Source organism: Rana temporaria, chromosome 1, assembly GCF_905171775.1.
Source record: "Rana temporaria chromosome 1, aRanTem1.1, whole genome shotgun sequence".
NCBI lineage: Eukaryota > Metazoa > Chordata > Amphibia > Anura > Ranidae > Rana > Rana temporaria.
The window spans coordinates 281,268,554-281,289,467 of record NC_053489.1 but is presented as its reverse complement, the minus strand read 5'-3'; the positions used below and the strand labels follow the sequence as shown (position 1 = coordinate 281,289,467).

General features: G+C 39.7%; 1 protein-coding gene across 1 annotated transcript in view; it reads right to left on the bottom strand.

Annotated features, from left to right (window-relative positions):
* Positions 1 to 20,914, bottom strand: part of TRPM6 (transient receptor potential cation channel subfamily M member 6) — a 253,247-nt gene that overhangs the window by 43,173 nt on the left and 189,160 nt on the right. Inside the window, exons 35-37 of the mRNA XM_040324943.1 lie at positions 20,063 to 20,128; positions 18,538 to 18,824; positions 7,484 to 7,566 (exon numbers count right to left, since the gene is read on the bottom strand). Of these exons, the coding sequence (XP_040180877.1) occupies positions 7,484 to 7,566; positions 18,538 to 18,824; positions 20,063 to 20,128 (436 nt within the window). The remainder of the gene's footprint in view (positions 1 to 7,483; positions 7,567 to 18,537; positions 18,825 to 20,062; positions 20,129 to 20,914) is intronic.

Genomic DNA, 20,914 nt, shown 5'->3' with positions numbered 1-20,914 from the left:
ACCTGTTTCCCTGGTTTAGGCACATGGACTTAATTTCCTGTTATCCACATTGCTTTTCTGTTGTAGTATGACTAATGTATTCTTTGATATGCTAAATGTTTTGTCACTTGCTACGGATTCTCTATTTCATGTATGATATAAGTTATCGACAGTGGTGGCAGGTGCTTGATAATTTGGCGGGGAGGCGGCAAACCAATGCCAACCCCTCTCCGGCAGGAGACAAACACTGGGAACACCATCCACAGAGAGGAACGCACCGGGATCAATATATACAAAACCCCCCACCACTTACCTCTGTCCTGCCCATCCCCTCCTCAAGCAGGGGAATGCTGGATAGCTGAGTCGAATAGTGAGCCATCCCTAGGGTGGCGGCTGGTGGGTCCATCGTTCTTCTCTTGCTTCTCCCCCAGCCACACGTTTATTCCCTCCTCCCCCTTGTCCAATACCATCGCTTCTCCGTTCTGCCAATCGGGAAGCAGGTCTCACATCCTGATTGGCTGGGAGGAGAATTAGTGTGAGAATAGCGAGTATTAATTCGCTATTCTCACACATCTGGGTGGGATTGGAGCGCAGTGCTCTGCGTCCGAACCCAATCTTTTTTGAAGCCTATTAGAGCCTCTGGCTCAAATCACATGCTTAAAAAAAATTGGAATCTATAGTCTGGCGCCCTGTATGTAGATGCCAAATTTTGGGTTGTCCCCAGGAAAGTAATAGTAATTTGTAAACCCTTCTAAATTTTGCGCAAACCAACCGATAAACACTTATTGCGATTTTTTTTACCAAAAATAGGTAGAAGAATACGTATCGGCCTAAACTGAGTAAAAAAAATGTTTTTTATATATTTTTGGGGGATATTTATTATAGCAAAAAGTAAAAAATATTGCATTTTTTTCAAAATTGTCGCTCTATTTTTGTTTATAGCGCAAAAAATAGAAACCACAGAGGTGCTCAAATACCACCAAAAGAAAGCTCTATTTGTGGGAAAAAATTACGCCAATTTTGTTTGGGAGCCACGTCGCACGACCGTGCAATTGTCAGTTAAAGCGACGCAGTCCCGATTCGCAAAAAGGGGCAAGGTCCGTTAGATGCACTTTGGTCCGGGTCTTAAGTGGTTAATAAACAAGCGAGGTCTTGTAATACGTGTAGTGTCATGTCCCAACTGAGTATAATAGAGAAGAGAAATCCCATTTTAGTTAATGAGAGCTGTCTTAATTATCACTATTGAACTCGCTCAGTCTTTAGAAAAGTTTCCTGTACTACTTCAACAGAAAAAAACACACACATCCCCCTATTAGCGCTACAACGAAGTATAGCAACACACAGTACTATCTGTGAAAAATAGTATGTAGAACCCAGTGCTTCTGCCAACCACTTGGAAAATGGGCAAACAGACATAAAAACAAAGAAGCAGCGCACAATAGGTAAGATTGTTATCACACGTTATAGTCTAAATAGAAAAATAGCAATTGACAAAGGTATTGGCACATACAAATATAAAAATGGATAAAATTGAATATCATGTATATAAAAATTTACAGTGTCTCCTCCTGTTCCCTCTGGTTGGCTGTTTCCATCTACAGTGGTGCATCCATCTACAGTATATCAGTCTGGGCACTGGAGTGTTTTCCATTCGAGGTACTGTATGCAAACTATCCCAACAGTGATTTGCCAACTGTTCTGGTGTGTACCTTTGCTATCCATTTACAGTGTGACTATTACATTTGATCATTCCATCACAGGACTCTCATTGTGGACTGGTTGTTTTATACATTTTTATATACATTATATTCAATTATATCCATGTTTATATTTGTTTGTGCCAATACTTCTGTCAATTGCTATTTTTCTATTTAGACTATAAAGTGTGATAACAATCTTACCTATTGTGCGCTGCTTCTTTGTTTTTATGTCTGTACTACTTCAAGGTGACTCTATCCAAGTTGTGCCCATAGACTTTAAGGAGGGTTTGTAAAAAAAGCACTTAGGCTCAAAGAAGCTCAAAAGTGTTGGAAAAGAAACAACAGCAAGTAGCTTTCTACATTGTGAACTATATACATGCATTATACCTATCTATACCAGTAGGTGACACTGCAGTATTATAGTGTGTATTCTCTGTGTTAATGTAATCACAGGATGTGCCTTCTGTGTATAAGCATGTACTTGTATTATTATGTTTCCTGTAAGACATGATAAAGACATCCTCCATGAAAGCAAAGTATTCTCTGCATACAACAAGCTTCCAAGTGCATGATTTAATAACTTCCTAATAGGTTATGGGTCCCAGGCAACCAGGCACTGGAGAGAATACCCCAGGGCACTCATCAGGCACCCAGTGGCACCCTGGGGCACTGGAAGGAATACTCAGTGAGTCAGTGAATACTGTATACAGACTGATGAAAGATGGCAAGTGGTTCAGATGTGAAGTTTGCAATTGCAAAGAGGAACAATGCCAATTACCAGCTATGAAAGTTTAAACTACAAATGTTTCTTAGCAGCAAGGAGGACTTGTGGCAAGTGCTAAATTCAGACAGACCCACAAAAGAGAGACGGAAGAATGGGCCAGAAAAGATAGACAGGCAAAAGCAATTATAAGCTTACTAGTGGAAGATGACCGGCTTATCCACATAAGGACAGAGAAGATGGCCAAAGGTATGTGGACTTCATTACAGATACTGCATGAGCGTTCAAGTATAAACAGCAAACTAAGAAAGTTGTACAAGATGAGACTATAAAAAAGCCAGCAAGAAGAAGACCGGTCACTTAAAAAAGGATTGTTCTATCTGGAAAGCTAAGCAGCAAAAGCTAAAGCTATCCACAAAAGAAAGAGTCAAAGCAACTACAAAGGAAACCCTCAAGAGACATTAAAAGTACTCCATTCAAAATGTGACATGGATTAAAGCCTAGTGTAGGGCACATCAGAGTGGATGTAAAGTATATATATATATTCCAAGTGAAAAACAGAGAATAGAGCCATAAAGGGCATTCTAGTAGGCTACAGTGAGCAAACTAAGTGTTACAGAATCCTACACCTAAAGACTGACAAATTGACAATAAGCCGTAGTGTTTATTTTGATGAGAGCCCATCATCAGAAACACTGATCCCTGAAAGCTGTGAAGTGAATATGCCAAGCAAACCAGAAGAAAAGGACGACCAAAGCGAACCTGTGCAGGAGTAAGAACAAGAGGTGGAACTCACATTGCCGGAATCAAGTTCCCACCAAATCCTGCCGAACTGCCTGAAGTCAGAAGATCCACTCGGACTACAAATGGGATACCACCCCACAAGCTGTAATACACTGTCAAAACACACAGCATACTTGAACCAACATCCTGGCAAGACATACAAAAACTGCCAAAACATGAAGCCAATAAATGGAGAAAGGCAGTAGAAGAAGAGTTAAAGTCACTTCAATAAAATAAAACCTGGGCACTCACGGAGCTCCCTCCTAACTGAAAAACTATAGGAAGTAATTGGACTTTCAAAGTAAAGTCAGACACAGAAGGGAATATCCACAAATACAAAGCCAGACTACTTTGTTAATTCCAGAAATTCAGTGAAGATTACGATGAAACACTTGCCCCGTAATAAAACACTCCACCAACAGAGCACTACATAGTGTTGCAGCCATGAAAAGGGCATGCAAGTCAAACTATTTTTTTTCTTATATGAAGACATTAAGAAAGATCTCTACATGGAGCAACCACCAAGGTTTGAGCAAGGAGACAACCTTGTGTGTAAACTTCAGCAGAGCATCTACAGTCCTAAAGGGGTTGTAAAGGTATGTTTTTTATTTTCTAAATAAGTTCCTTTAAGCTAGTGCATTGTTGGTTCACTTACCTTTTCCTTTGATTTCCCTTCCAAAAAGGGGATTACAATCAGATGGTACACAAGCTAAAAGAACATTTTGAAATCAAAGAACTTGGGAACATTAGCTACTATCTGGGAATCCAAATAAAGAGAGAAGAAGATGGAAGTTATCTTCTCAACCAATCTCAAAACATCTGTGAAATCTTGGAACAATTCCATGTGCAAGATGCAAAGGAAGTGAAAACTCCTATGAAACCAGGCTATCAAAAGAGCAATGAAGCAGAAAAATTGCTACCCAACAATGACATGTATCGCAGTGAAATCGGTAAGCTGCTATATGTTGCCACTCTGGACCAGACATAGCCGCAGCAGTGGGCATACTATGCAGGAAAGTCACAGCTCCCTGTCAATGTGACTGGAACGCAGTAAAAAGAGTGATGCAGTACCTCAAAGGAACAATTCAGATGAAGTTACGGTTACCAGCAACATCAGCTTTAACACGGGTTGGATATGTGGATGCTACTTGGGCCCGGGGACTGCACAGACCGCAAATCCACAAGTGGATTCATCTTCCAGTATTGGGAAGCAACCATAAATTGTTCTAGTCAAAAGCAAGTAACTGTTGCTCTACCTTCAACTGAAGCATTGCAGCAGCATATGCATGTCAAAAAGCGATATGGATTCAACGTTTTGTGGACATTGCGATAAACATGTCAAAACTAATTCCTATTTTTGAAGACAATCAGGGATGTATAAAGCTTATGAAATTAGAAAAGGTCAATCCTAGGACCAAACAAATCAACGTCAAATATCACCTACTAAGGGACAATCAAGAGGAAGGTGTTATTGACATTCAATACTGCCCAGTAGAAGAGGTGACTGCTGAAGCACTCACCAAGCCTTTGTTGAAGGAACATCATAACTATATCCAGAAGAAGCTGAATGTAATTTGACATGCTGTTAAGAAGGGGTGTTGATAAAGAAATACCAGCAAGTAGCTTTCTATATTGTGAACTATATATATGCATTATACCTATTTATACCAGCAGGTGGCACTGCAGTGTGTATAGTGTGTATTCCCTGTGGTAATGTAACCACAGGATGTACCTCCTGTATCTAAGTATGCAATTGTATTGTCCTGTTTTTTGTAAGACATGATAAAGACTGTTTTTTGTAAGACATGATAAAGACTGTGTTGAGCGGAATACGCCATATTCGATTTCGCGATATATCACGAATATATAGCCGAATATTCGTGAAATATTCGCTAAAATCGAATATTCGTGATATTTTATCAAAAAAAATTTTTCGAGAAATTTCGGTAATGCGAATGCGAAACTGATTGCGAAATTTCGCTAATGCGAATGCGAAATTGATTGCGAAATTTTGAAACATTCAATTTCACCTGCCCTTTGGAAAAAGTGTGGTTTTACGTAATGGACCCTGCAACTAACAAGGTATTAATAAAATAAATACATTATTATATAGATTTAAGGGTTTACTTTACCAATTTGTATATTGATTAGTTTAATAAATATTGAATAACCATAGATTTGGAAAATACAAGTAAACCGTTTACGTTGACATCTCTTAAATGTCTTTATGTTAAACAGTTATTATTCTCATTAAAGAGGTGAAATGCAAATGATGATGACACGGAACAAAAGATGGAAAATTCTTTGAAGATGTGATACACTGGAAAAACGCACAGAAACACTCCACTCTCTCCTATGACAACTGTGGTAGGAGAACTCTGATTGGCTCTGATGCAAAAGAAGGGCGGAGAAAGTATTTGCGAATATTCGGAAATCGAATATTCGCGATTGCGAATATTCGGCAACATAAAAGGATCGCCTCAGCTTAGCTACTCGGCCCAGGGTCTCTAATCATACCAGCATTGCTTTTAGACGTCGATGGAGATCACTAGGATGTGATCTGTTTTAAAAATAAAATTGAAAAAATACGAATATTCGGAATAGCGAATATTGGCCGCGAAATTCGAGTTATTCGCGAATATTCGAATATGCCATATTCGTAACGAATATTCGCAATGCGAATATTCGTGAGCAACACTAATAAAGACATCCTTTATGAAAGTAAAGTATTCTTTGCAAACAACAATTCCAAGCGCATGATTCAATAACCTGCTAATAAAAAGAGCTTAAAGAAGCTCAATAAAAATGTGCACAAGAGCACAAAAATGAAATAGACACTCAAATGCCTGTAAAAGATGCTTTTCTTTTTCTTTCTTTTTTTTTTTTTGAGCTGCATTGTGCATGAGCCCTACGTCAGATCCATTTGGATCTGTATTACAGGAAGATTACCCAGGCATTCCCTGAATTTGCCTCAAAGTTGCCTTGAAGTCACATTGCTATAATGTTTTCAAGGAAAACACAAGAAATACCCAGGATAACATAATAGAAAAGTGGGACAATTAAGTGAAAGCTTGTCTAAAGAAAATCGTTTTTAGATTTTATTTGAATGAGTTTAGAGAAGATGACTCGCTGATGTTTTTTGGAAGTGAATTCCAGAGTTTTGGAACATAGCAGTATAAAGCTTCTTCTTACATTGAGTGTGGGTGGGTAGAGGGGACACACAGAAGACCAGAATTTGAGGAGTGGAGGTTACGAAGGGGGAGTAAGTTGATAAAAGTTCAGAGAGTAATGGGGTGTCAAACCATGAAGAGCCTTATAGATGAGTAAAAGGATCGTAAAGTCTATGTAAAACCTGAGAGGTAGCCAGTGCAAGAACTCCAGCATAGTGGAAAATAATCACTTGTACCAGACCTAGTCAGGATTCTGGCTGCAGAATTTTTAACATATTGAAGTTGATTAATAGTGGATTTAGGTACAACAGCGAGCAGAGCATTGCAGTAGTTAAAGGGGTTGTAAAGGTTCGACTTTTATTTTCTAAATTGGTTCCTTTAAGCTAGTGCATTGTTGGTTCACTTACCTTTTCCTTCGATTTCCCTTCTAAATGTTTTTTTCTTTGTTTGAATTTCTCACTTCCTGTTTCTCCTCAGTAAGCTTTCCACCATCATCCGAGGGGTGGAAAGTCATTTAGAACAGCTTACTGAACACATTACTGCGGAGGAACAGGAAGTGAGAAATTCAGACAAAGAAAACAAAGAAAAAAAAAATTTAGAAGGAAAATGCAATGCACAAGCTTAAAGTAACCTATTTAGAAAATGCAAAACAAACCTTTACAACCCCTTTAAGTCAGGAGAACACAAACGTATGGATCAGCTTTTCAGCTACAGTGTATGATGCAGCCGAAAAATGTTTCTCAAGTGGAAAAAAGATGTTCTGACAACATTTTGTACACGTGGATCAAAGGTTAAACTAGCATCAAATATCACCTCTAGATTTAAATTTAGACTGAAGTACAGTACCATCTATAGGTAAGCTATTAGGACTGGCCTTACATAATTGATGGAGGAGCCAATACGCATGACTTCAGTCTTGTCACAGTTTAATTGAAGGAAATGGTGGGCCATCCAAGTTTTATTTCACAAATACAGTTAGATAAGAGAGAAGCAGCCAAAGTAGTTTAGTGTGGATGTATTGTATATCTGAGTGTCATCATCAGCATAGAAGGGATAATTGAGCAAACACACACACAATTATATATACACACACACATTTTTACTACAGCTGGGAAATATTACTCATTTACCTCATATTATAAGGAATACTCTGTGGCTTCACTTGATTGAAGGTGTAAATCAACTTCTGTGCTGCTCTTTGCTGCTGAATTTCCTTTATGATATATATACATAGTTACATAGTTAGTCAGGTTAAAAAAAGACACAAGTCCATCTAGTTCAACCAATTAAAAAAAAATTATACAATCCCATATACACAATCCTTCACCCACAGTTGATCCAGAGGAAGTCTAATATAAGTTCTAATATGAATTAGAAGTATTAGGGGTTATTAGTCTTTCTGTACCTACAACCAAACACACAAACATTTTGCAATTGCTGGATAACCTTACTCTATGCTGAAAAGTTATGTTCTATACTAATTACACAAAAAATACACATTCATTTATGGAATGCAATGAGATGGAGCATCTGTTTTCTGAACAAAAAAAAAACATTTTCATCTGTTAGTACATCATTATTAATTCAAATTATGTTTATTATATAGGAAAATCTTAGAACAACATAATAAAGTAAAGCTCCACCCAATAATGAAATTTTAGTTTGACGTAATTGCTGGCAATTTGAATCACATGATCTTATACGACTTTGGAAATCCAGTTATGATACCTCTCCTTGTAGAATGTCCAACTGCTGTAGATATTACAAAGCTAAAATATATTGCTGCACTTTCCATAACAGAAGAATTACCTGACACTTTAAATAAAAGAGAAAGAAGATCCACGTCTATAGTGAGGGTGTCTTAAAACAGATTCTCAGAGGAGATACGACGGCGTATCTCCAGATACGCCGTCGTATCTCTGAGTTGCGCCGTCGTATCTATGCGCCTGATTCTTAGAATCAGTTACGCATAGATTTCCCGTAGATCCGACTGGCGTAACTGTGTTACACCGTGGTATCGTAACTGCATATTTACGCTGGCCGCTAGGTGGCGCTTCCGTCGAATTCCGCGTTGAGTATGCAAATTAGCTAGATACGCAAATTCACAAGTTTACACCCGGCCGCCGCAGTACAGTTACGCAGTTTACGTTAGGCTTTTCCCGGCTATATGGTGGCGTAAGTGCGGCGTACCAATGTTAAGTATGGCCGTCGTTCCCGCGACTAAATTTGATTTAATTTTACATCGTTTGCATAACTCGTCCGTGAATGGGGCTGGACGTAATTTACGTTCACGTCAAAACCAATACGTCCTTGCGGCGTATTAGGAGCAATGCACACTTGGAGATTTCTATGGACGGCGCATGTGCCGTTCGTGAAAAACATCAATCACATCGGGTCACAGAACATTTACATAAAACACGCCCCCTGTCACACATTTGAATTAGGCGGGCTTACGCCGGCCAATTTTAGCTACGCCGCCGAAACTTACAGAGCAAGTGCTTTGAGAATACAGCACTTGCCTGTCTAAGTTGCGGAGTGTAAATCGGATATGTTACGCCGCCGCAAAGATATGCGATTCTACGAGAATCTGGCCCTGGGTCTCCACAATAGAAGCCAGCTGGTATATCAACACATCACTACATACCTAACACAGATTCATCAGAGTTTGGTAGAATGGTTATTTTGAGTTTACAAAGCTGAGTTTTCCATTTAGTAATCAGTGAAATGCTCAACACTCACAAGAAATTATGAAGGGGTTACTTTAGTTTAGCTAAACTCAAAAATTACTTATGGTCAAAAATATAAAATGTAATTTTCTCACACCCAACATTGCAGATACTTCAGCCCGTGAAACAGAGAAGTCCAGCTCCCCATCATATAGAAACAAGGGACACTTGAAATTCTACTGCCTTGTTATTTCATTTATTGCTCCACAGAAAACATGAACAGAATCAGATACAGTATATACAGTCTGGCCCTATGTACTGTAACAACAGAGAACTGAACTACAGACTTCATAGTTTATAAATTCTAGATGATATGGCCATTACAAGGATGGTAGTCTACCATCTGGTAAAGCCCTCCTAAAACTGATAATTCTGCACCACATTGATGCCCACTAAAGTCTTACTTACCTGAGCCCTCTATTTCCCTTGGCAGAGACAGGCTCTCCCTCTCGCACGGGGTCCCGGCTCTTGATTGGATAGATTGTTAGCAGCTCAGCCATTGGTTCCTGCTGGTGTCAATCAAATCAAATGATGCGGGCGCCAGGGGTCGGGCCGAGTCAGGCATTCGTGTCTATGGACGCAAATGCTGGACTCGGGAGTGCACCCGCACAATAACCCCCTGGGAGAGCGCTTCTCCTAGGGCAGGGGTGTCCAAACTTTTTTCAAAGAGGGCTAGATTTCATGAAGTGAACATTCTTGAGAGCCAACCATTTTGCCTGACTTTTTTTGAACCACTAAAATTAAATGCAAATTAAATATTTTATGCAAAGTTTATTGCAAACGGCATACTTTTCTTTTCGTAACATTGATGACAAATCTAAACAGGTGTTAAATCACTCTGCCTTTCATATCTGAAGGCCAGATGAAAAAAAAATCCAGGAAGCTGAAAAATCTGTCAGGAACATTGTAAAGTATGTTACATATTATAATAAAGGTTGTCTATCAACTTTTAAGCTCAAAAAATATGAACAGGAACATAACACCAAGTATACATCTTGTGCCCAAATATATTCATAACTGATTAAGACGAACTGACACTAACTGAGATTTTACAATATATTCATCTCAATTGAAAAAAAACTTGCCTGCACTAACGTGAATGGTGAAACTGAAATATGGACTGCAGAACATAGGCTAGGTCTGGGTCAAAAGCAGTGGTTTTGATGCGCAAAATGTCATGCAGGTGAGAGTCACTTAGTCTTGTCCTCATGCGGTTCTTGTTAAAGTTCATAGCAGAGAATGTCTTCTCAGTCATATAAGTTGAGCCAAACAAGCGCAGCAATTTCTTAAGCCTCGTACACACGACCGTGAAACTCGACGGGCGAAACACATCGTTTTCCTCGTCGAGTTCCTTGTAAGGCTGTCGAGGAACTCGACAAGCCAATTTTCTCCATTCCCGTCAAGGAAATAGAGAACATGCTCTCTTTTTGGCTCGTCGAGTTTCTCGACAGTTTCCTCGACGAAAATGTACACACGACCGGTTTCCTCTGCAAAAAAAATTCTCCCAGCAAGTTTCTTGCTGGTTTTTGCCGAGAAACTCGGTCGTGTGTACGAGGCCTAAGCCAATGTTCGAATCTCTTGAAACCGGCTCTTATCCAGTTGGCGGTAAAAGTTTACAAGAGAGAGCTGTTGGTGACGACTGTGTAACTGGCTGTCCCAATGCAGCTCAATGAGCTCAAGCTGCAGCTGATCTGGAGCATTATCAGGGTCAACAGAGAATGGAGAGGAAAAAAGGCTGATCTCCTTTTCAATAGCTGCAAAATCCAGAAAGTGCATTTAAACTCCCCAGCCAGAGATGTGATGTTTGCTGCATACCTGTTCATTTGCACACTGATATAGTCCTGTGGAAAACTGTTCATTATTTCCTGCAATGCTGAAAAATGTATGCGATTGGGCTGTGTTTGTGACAACTGCCTTATGAAAAGTGGCAGCTTTGTTCCAAAGGCTTTGAGGTGTGAATAAAGCTGACTCACTGCTGCATCTTTCCCCTGAAGACTCGTGTTCAGTACATTCAGATGCTTTGTTATGTCAACTGGAAACCCCAAATCAGTTAGCCAAATCGGACCAGATAGTTCTCGCATTGGTTGTCCCTTTGTTTCCAAGAATTCTCAGATTTCCTTTCTGAGAGAGCAGAAACGCTGCAGTGCAGACCCCCGACTGAGCCATCTTACATCGTTATGATATAAAACATCTTCATATTTAGCCTTGATGTCCAGTAGAAACTGTTTAAACTGGCGGTGGCACAGGGCTTTAGAGCAGTGGTTCTCAACCTGGGGGTTGGGACCCCTCGGGGGTTGAATGATGATTTGCCAGGGGTCACCGAATCCTGGGCTGTTCCTGAAGCCTGCGGCTTTTCAAGACCGCCCAGTTGGGCTGTTCATGAAGCACACGGCCGCCCACTCAGCCTCTTCGTAGCCACCCATTCAGTTCACAGTATGGCTGGGGGGCGGGTTAGGGGCGCAAATTACTAGTCTTGCCTTGGGTGCTGACAACCCACGCTATGAAAATTATTTTACTGTTAGGGATCCCCACAACTTGGAAAATTTTATCAAGGGGTCATGGCAATAGAAGGTATAGAACCACTGCTTTAGAGCGAATAAGATTAATTATCTTTACCACCGGTTTCATAACAGGGTCATATTTGAGATGTTTACCACAGAGAACTTGTTGGTGAATGATACAATGAAGTTTAATAGCTTTTCCTCCTTCTTCAATCACCTTGTTACAGATTAGGGTTGTCAAGCCACTTCGTTCACCAGCCATGGCATGTGCCCCATCAGTTATAATCCCAGTAAGTTTGTTCCAAGGCAGTTTCATGTCATCTATGGCGGAACTAACAGAAACAAATAAATAATTTCCTCTTGTTTGGTCCGTATGGCTCTGGAGGTCAAGTTGCTATTCAGTCACATAAATGTAATCGTCCACCCCTCTCATAAAAAATCAGCAACTGAGCCGTGTCAGATAGGTCCATACTTTCATCATAAGCTATTGAAAAGAAGTCAAAATCCACTCCTTTGGATGTCAACTGTCTCTTAATATTTTATGAAATCTCTTGCTTCTTCTCGGGACAGATATTCTCAACCATCTTTATAACTCATTCTTTGATAAAGTCACCCTCAGCAAAAGATTTTCAATTTTTAGCAAATAATGTTGCCACCTCATAGCTTGCCTTTGTGGCATTTTCATTTGACTCACGGGTGTGAGCTATGTCGCGACTGGTAGTGTCTCTTGACATTAAATTCCTTATAAACAGCCACAGTCTCTTGGCATATCAAACAAACACATTGATTCCATATTTCAGTGAAGAAATATTCCACTTTCCACCTGTCCAGTCGCAATTTTAGAAATTGACCAGAAGGGGAAGGGGTCATCTGAGCGCTGTGCCAGAGGTTTTGGTCTAAGCGTGTTTGTCCGATACACTAATACACTTCCCAACAAGTATTCTCCTACTTTTTGTGGCTGTGTGTGGTGAAGAGTCTAAGAATGAGCTTGGGCGTGTTATTTGTATAGATAGATATATATCTTCTCTTCTCCGCTCAGCATTAACGATGAGCTCAGGCGTGCTATTTAAAATATATATATATATATACAGAGCTTTTTTTCTCACAAAATAGGTGCAGGAACCCAACCACGACCCCGGTCAGATTTCACAAATAGTAGGAGGGTCTTAAAGGGTGCAGAGTTCAAGGGGTTACACACAGAGTGCAGAGCTGTCACTTGTAAACACAAAAAACAGACTTCTGTGTTTACAAGTGATTGTGGTGAGCAGGCACCAAAGGGTCTGAGCCAGAGGTGGTGGAACTGAGTTCCCCCAAGTTCCCCCTGAAAAAAGCCCTGTATATATATATATATATATATATATATATATATATATCTTCTTTAGCCTCTGACCAATCCCCAAGCACCTCTCAGGGTAAGAATGAGCTTGAGCTTTTGTTATTTTTATAAATAATAATCTTTTCTTTAGCCAGCCAAATCCACCAGCATCTTTCACTGTAAGGAGGAGCTGAGGCGTTTTATGTTATTTTTTAATATTAATTATTTTCTTTAGCCAGCCAAATCCACCAGCACCTCTCACTTAAAGGATGAGCTTAAGTGTTTTCTGTTATTTTTTTAAATGATAATCTTTCTCAGCCAGCCTAATCCACCAGTGCCTCTCACCGACTGAAAGGAACCATGTTGCGGTTTGATGTGGCCCCTACTTGGAATTTGCATACATATCCATCTGTGGCCCCCCAAGTATATCCATCTGTGGCCCCCAAAGTATATCCATCTGTGGCCCCCAAGCTCGAGCGTGTTATGTTTTTTTTGCTGTGAATATATCTATCTTCTTTAGCCTGACAAATTCCTGAGTGCCGCGCTCATTGTTAAGATGAGGCGGGGCATGTTCACAAGTCGATGTATGAAATAGTCTAAATAAATCCGCGCAATGAAACCAAATATCGCCTGTGATTAAGTTTGGGGTTTTGACACCCTTAATTAATTAATTTAAGCAGCTGCCCCTACTTAATTTATTTCACCTAAGTGAGATAATGATTTAAGTGAGGATGGAGGTAGGAATGGCGCTAAATTAATTAAGGTGCAGTGCTGATGTTGTGGGTAATATTTGTATAAAAAAACACCTATGCTTAATATGTGGAAAAACCACAGTGACAAATAATCAAATCCTGGTAAAATGGTGCACATTAATAAAATCATTGTGCTACAAATAAGTTGGAAGAAGGGATAACCGCTCAGATAGACCAAAGAACTCTCTCACCAAATCCAAAACCCTGGGTGCCGGCAATGCAATGATATGCAAAAATTGATGAGGAAGACTAGGACAGCCGCACTCCAGAAAAACGTTCCTTATTAATAAAAATTAGTCACAAAACTGACATGTCACAGCAGAAATTAGCTATGATTAAGCACTGTAGGACAGTGTGAAACGCGTCAGCTGTTTTTTCTCTTTTCTGCTGTGACATGTCAGTTTTGTGACTATTTTTTATTAAAAAAGGAACGTTTTTCTGGAGTGCAGCTGTCCTAGTCTTCCTCATCAATTTTTGCTACAAATAAGTTACTGGTGATATCCAATCCAAAAATGATAAAAAGAAAATAAATGGGAAAATAAATAATTAATAGGTGAAAATAATTAAATTAAATTAAATGAACAACTGCGATTTGGAAAACACAGTAACAAATGATCCAGATAAAGTGGTGCACATTAATAATAAAAATCCTTGTGCTACAAATAAGTTACTGGTGATATCCAATCCAAACATGTGCATAAAATGACAATGAGAAAAAAAGTAAATACAGTTTTCCTTCATATGGGATAACCACTGAGAGCACCACCAGGATCACAGCAGTACCATTGCCAGAGTGCTGCACAGTGGCATACACTGTGAACGCTGTAAACCTCAAGAGGGCGTGAAAATCCGTTGAGTGCGGTCCACATAGGAGCACAGTTTGAGTGGATCACGGTGTGAATTATAGAACTAGACGTTCACAACAGCACGAAGCACTTTTTTCCTCATATTTTTTTTTTTTTCACTTATTAAAATTATTAATTTCCAAATTTTTTTTTCTCATTGTCATTTTATGCACATGTTTGGATTGGATATCACCAGTAACTTATTTGTAGCACAAGGATTTTATTAATGTGCACCATTTTATCTGGATCATTTGTTACTGTGTTTTCCAAATTGCAGTTGTTCATTAAATTTAATTTAATTATTTTCACCTATTAATTATTTATTTTCACATTTTTTTTTCTTTTTGTTATTTTTGGATTGGGTATCACTAGTAACTTATTTGTAGCACAAGGATTTTATTAATGTGCACCATTTTACCAGGATTTGATTATTTGTCACTGTGGTTTTTCCACATATTAACCACTTGCTTACTGGGCACATAAACCCCCTTCGTTCCCAGATGAAATTTCAGCTTCCGGCACTGCGTCGCTTTAACTGACATTTGCGCGGTCGTGCGACGTGGCTCCCAAACAAAATTGACGTCCTTTTTTCCCCACAAATAGAGCTTTATTTTGGTGGTATTTGATCACCTCTGCGGTTTTTATTTTTTGCGCCATAAACAAAAAAAGAGCGACAATTTAAAAAATATATATATTTTTTTTACTTGTTGCTATAATAAATATCCCAATTTTTAAAAAAAAAAACATTTTTTTTTGTCAGTTAAGGCCGATACATATTTTTCCGACGTATTTTTGTAAAAAAAAATAAAAAATCGCAATAAGCAACTGGTTTGCGCAAAAGTTATAGTGTCTACAAAATGGGGAACAGAATTATGATTTTTTTTCATTATTTTTTTTTTACTAGTAATGGCGGCGATCTGCGATTTTTATTGGGACTGCGATATTGCGACGGACGTATCGGACACTTTTGACACAATTTTGGGACCATTCACATTTATACAGCGATCAGTGCTATAAAAATGCACTAATTACTGTAAAAATGTGACTGGCAGGGAAGGGGTTAACACTAGGGGGTGAGGAAGGGGTTAAATGTGTAGCCTGGGTGTGTTCTAACTGTGTGGGGGGAGGGGGGTGACTGGGGGAGGTGACCGATGCTGTGTCTCTATGTACAAAAGACACAGATCGGTCTCCTCTCCTCTAACAGCACGTGGAGCTCTGTGTTTACACACAGAGCTCCACGTCCCTGCTGTTACCGGCTGTGTCACCAACGATCGCGTGTACCCGGCGGACATCGCGGCCGCCAGGTACACGCATCGGCTCCCCAGCGATGCGGCGGCACAGTGGTTACCCGCCGCGCGCCCCCCAGTGGCGCGCGCGGGTAATGCTTTCAAATGACGTCCAAAGACGTCCACTTGGCACCTGAGAACCGCACTGTTGACGTCTTTTGTCAATAGCGCGGGTCTCAAGTGGTTAAGCATAGGTGTTTTTTGTACAAATATTACCCACAACATCAGCACTGCACCTTAAATAAGCTAGCGCCATTCCTAGCTCCATCCTCACTCACAAGTCGATGTGCCCGAGCCCGCAAGGAAGCTGACAGTGCGCAGCGCCACCGCCAATCACAGGCACTGTGACATTTCCCTGATATCTGCATCTGCAGTCTGAATAGGATGATCGGGACCACTCTGTGCAAAACGAGTTGCACAGTGGAGGTAAGTATGACATGTTTGTTATTTAAAAAAAAGAAAAAAGTTTAGTGTCACTTTAAATGTCTTAGATCACCATTACTGGGGTTTCTGTATCAGAGTTCTTGGTTATGACTCCCTGTAGCAGGAATTAGAAAACTAATAAGTAAGGTTGTCTTGCATCATTTGTCCTTAATTTTTTATCATGTAATAGAAAATATAACATGAAGATGAAAGAGAAAAATGAGAAACAGATTACAGCGGTCTTAGGAAATAGATGAAGTTTTTTTTTTGAAACAGTGACTTACAAAGCCATCCACAACTGTGCCCCCACAGCTACATTATTAACCTAGTCTGAAACCAACCAAATTGTTCTCTTCATTCTTCCCAAGACCTCCTGCTCTCTGACTCCTTTGTCACCTTCTTTCCATGCTTGCATTCAGGACTTTTCCAGAGCCTCTCCCATCCTTTGGAACTCCCTACTCCAATCTGTGGAACTATCTTCTACTCTGCCCACTTTTAGACAGTCCATGAAAACTCATCTCTTCACCTAACAATTGTACATTTATTTGTGCCCATCCCCCACAGTTATTACTTATTGTATTTCTTGACCCTTCCTCTTAGATTTTAAGCTCTAACAAGCAGGGCCATCTGATTCCTACTGTATTGAAAATGTACTGTCTGATCTTATGTTGTAAAGAGCTGCATAAACTATAGGCGTATATAAATCATGTATAATAATAATAATAATAATAATAATAATAATAATAATAAATATCAACGAATTAAAAGAAGATGTTGGGGGATTTAAAGTACATCTAAAGTTTTATTTGTGGTAATCTAAAAAGGTCTCAAATCCAGTTACTATTTGATGCAAATAACAAAAATTCTGAAGCACGTATGGCCAGCTTTACTCTTTCCCCCTCCCATGCTATGCAGCTCATAGTGGGAGGCTTTCAACAGCACATTCAGTTCTACCAATCCTAAAAGCAGTGGGAAGGGCTATGTATGTTCAATAGCTGATTGCAAAGCTATGCAAAGCTATGCATGTATCTATCAGCAGGGACAGCACTGATACCCATGGCCACTGCAACATTGTCTCATCTCACTGTAATAAAAGCAGGCACAGTCTACACGAGGGATAACACTGTTTAATAGCAGTTTTGTTCTAACAACATAATAAGCTGCTGGTGGACATCACTTTTTGTATCAAAAGGAATCTGTGAGACTTGCAAGGTGACTAACAGAAATAGTTAAATGCAGATGCACTTAAAATTAAATGTGGCAGCACATTATACTTCTATACTTTGGCCAAACAGAATCCACTGAAAAAATAATCAGTCTATTGTGGACTTAACCTTTAACCGTTTCCAGACTGCCCCAATTACATTTACTGTGACAGGGCAGCCCAGGTGTGCAAAATCACACACCTGATTTCGTGCACACGGTTTTGGTGGCACACACGCTGCTCCTGCTGTGATTGGACACAGCGGAAGCCAATCAGCGTGTCCGGGGGCCATGATGGGCTCTGCGACATGCCGATTGTTCACAGGAGAGACAGAGCAGCGGTGATCCAATGTAAACAAAGCACACCGCTGTTCCGTCAGGGAGAAAAAGAGAGAGATCATGTTTCAGCTAAGCTGAATCACGATCTCTCTTGTCCTTCAGTGAATCCATTCCCCCCATAGTTAGAAACACCTCCCAGGGAACACACGTAACCCCTTTATCACCACTGTAGTTAACCCCTTCCCTGCCAGTGTCATTTATCAGTGCATTTTTTAGTATTATTTTCTGTAATAATGTCACTGGTCCCCAAAAAGTGTCACTTAGGGTCTGATTTGTCCACCGCTAAAAATCACAGATCGCTGCCATTACTAGTAAAAACAATAAAAAAATTTAAAGTCTCTAAATCAATCCCCTATTTTGTAGACGCTATAGCTTTTGCGCAAACCAATCAATATATGCTTATTGGGATGTTTTACCAAATATATGTAGTAGAATACATATTGGCCTAACCGGCTGAAAAAAAATGTATATATTTTTTTGGGGATAGTAAAAAAAAGTTTTTTTTTTTTTCAAAATTAACAGTCTTTTTTTGTTTATAGCACAAAAATAAAAACCGCAGAGGTGATCAAATACCACCAAAGGAAAGCTCTATTTGTGGGAAAAAAAGGACATACATTTTATTTGGGTACAGCTTCGCACGACCGCAAAATTATCAGTTAAAGCGACGCAGGAAATGGCCCGGTCAGGAAGTGGGTAAAACCTTCCAGGAGTAAAGTGGTTAAACAAATTGGCCAATATAACCACATAATAAAAAGTATCAAAATACACAATCTGTACTCTAAACATAATCTTACCCTGAGACACAGCTGCAATACAGTGTCATCATGGAACACCTTCTTCCATGTCTTTACCACCTCGGGAAGAAAGGATTTCACTATGAAGATCTCTCCGGGATCCAGAACATCATGCTCTGACCATGTACAGACAACTTTTAAAGCCCTACGCAGTCCCCCATCCATTTCCTCAGGAGAAAGAACTTGGAGCATTGCCGCCATCCCTCTTTGCGACCATGAAGACATACTCTTATCCAGACTGGATGGTGAACTTTCTTCTAGTTGATACACAGTGACTTCTTCTCCAGCTATAAAGAACAACTGATTATTAGCTGTACGAGTTTACATATAAAAGAGGAAAACAAATACTGTATCTATTGGCGTATAACACTCACTTTTTTACCCTGAAAATAGAGGGTAATCTGTGCCTGCGTGGAAAGTTTTTTTCCTGAAACTTCCCTCTTAAAGTTAGGGTGTGTGTTATATGCCTGTGCATGTTATACGCCGATAAATATGGTACTTCTATATATTTGCAGAAAACACCTATACCATGAATTTATATAAGAAAAAATCAGTTCTGTAGATATCTATTTTGCTTCCTGTATATGTAGAGCAATGTAGAAGAAGCCACATACATCACAGGGTGAAACATCAAATGCTCAGGCCACAATGCACAAGGCTGAAAGGTCTCTGATGCTGCGTACACACGATCAGTCCATCCGATCAGAACGGACCGATGGACCGTTTTCATCGGTTAACCGATGAAGCTGACTGATGGTCCGTCGCGCCTACACACCATCGGTTAAAAAACGATCGTGTCAGACTACGGTGACGTAAAACACAACGACGTGCTGAAAAAAACGAAGTTCAATGCTTCCAAGCATGCGTCGACTTGATTCTGAACATGCGTGGATTTTTAACCGATGGTTGTGCCTACTAACGATCGTTTTTTTCCCATCGGTTAGGAATCCATCAGTTAAATTTAAAGCAAGTTGGCTTTTTTTTAACCGATGGTTAAATAACCTATGGGGCACACACACGATCGGTTTTGACTGATGAAAACGATCCATCAGACCGTTGTCCTCTGTTTAACCTATCGTGTGTATGAGGCCTGACAGGTCTCCTGTCCCTAGTGTCAGCTAAAATGATTGCGGTGTGAAGAACAGGCTTATTTCCCTTTTTCTGGTACCAAAATAATATTATATTCTATTAACTTATATAAGTGCATACAACATTGATATGCTGAATGTTTGGTCAGTACAACATTGATTACAGCTGTAAATGTACATGCTATTAAAGCAAAAAGAAAAGTAGGCTTATGGATTAGCTGAACAATAGCAATGAGGTTTCAAGAGGTTGCCATTAACACACCAGTGGAACTACGCAGATTTCCAATTAAAATTTTAACCCTGCAAACATATAACAAGGAGATACAACAAAAGATTAAAGATTAAGGCAAACAGATTCTAATAATAAACATTGTACTGCTGAACTATTCAATATAATACATTTCTGAATAAAGCAATGTGTCATAAAAGTAGCTCACCAAATAGATGTACTGGGGTAAAAGGTATGGTCTGTGCAAGTCTCATTAAGTTGTTTCTTTCTACCGCTGAAAGATAAACAAACACATAGCTGAATGTGCATTTTCAAGCTTTATCAAACAAAACAAAAACAAAAAAAACAGTATGTGAGTGTCCTAATTAATATTTGATATTACTCCTTCACACTATTACAAATTCTACAGTTGGAACATTTTAGTTTACTTCCCAACATATGAGTAAATGTGAAAGGGCTATTTACATTCCGCACATTGTACTTTTATGCTCCATGTGAACAAAGAACCCCCCCCCCCCCCCTTAAAGAGATTCTAAAGGTAGAAAGTTGTTTAACTTAATGCATCAGTATAAAATATCTTCTGTATGCAGCAATCCCCCTCAGTACCCCTGATACTTACCTGAGCCCCATCTTGATCCAGCGATGCTGCACAAGTGCCTCGGCTGTCCGGGACTCTCCCTCCTCATTGCCTGAGACAGCATTGGGTGCTGTTGGCTACAGTCAATTAAAGTCAGTGAGCCAATAAGGAGCGAGAGGGGGTGGGGCTAAGTCACAATGCCTGATGAAGGTGTCCGGAGTGACTCAGAAATGTTGCACTACACCGTTTTGTGATGTGATCATTCTTTGAACAAAAAACTTTGGACAAAATGTATGATCCTTGGTATGTTGGCAAATATCTACATATCTGTGTCTGAATGGACACACAGAGCAGCGGCTCGGGTGCCCCCATAGCAAGAGCTGTCCAAGGATGTCAGGGATAAGATTGTAGACCTACACAAGGCTGTAATGGGCTACAAGACCATCACCAAGCAGCTTAGTGAGAAGATGACAACAGTTTGTG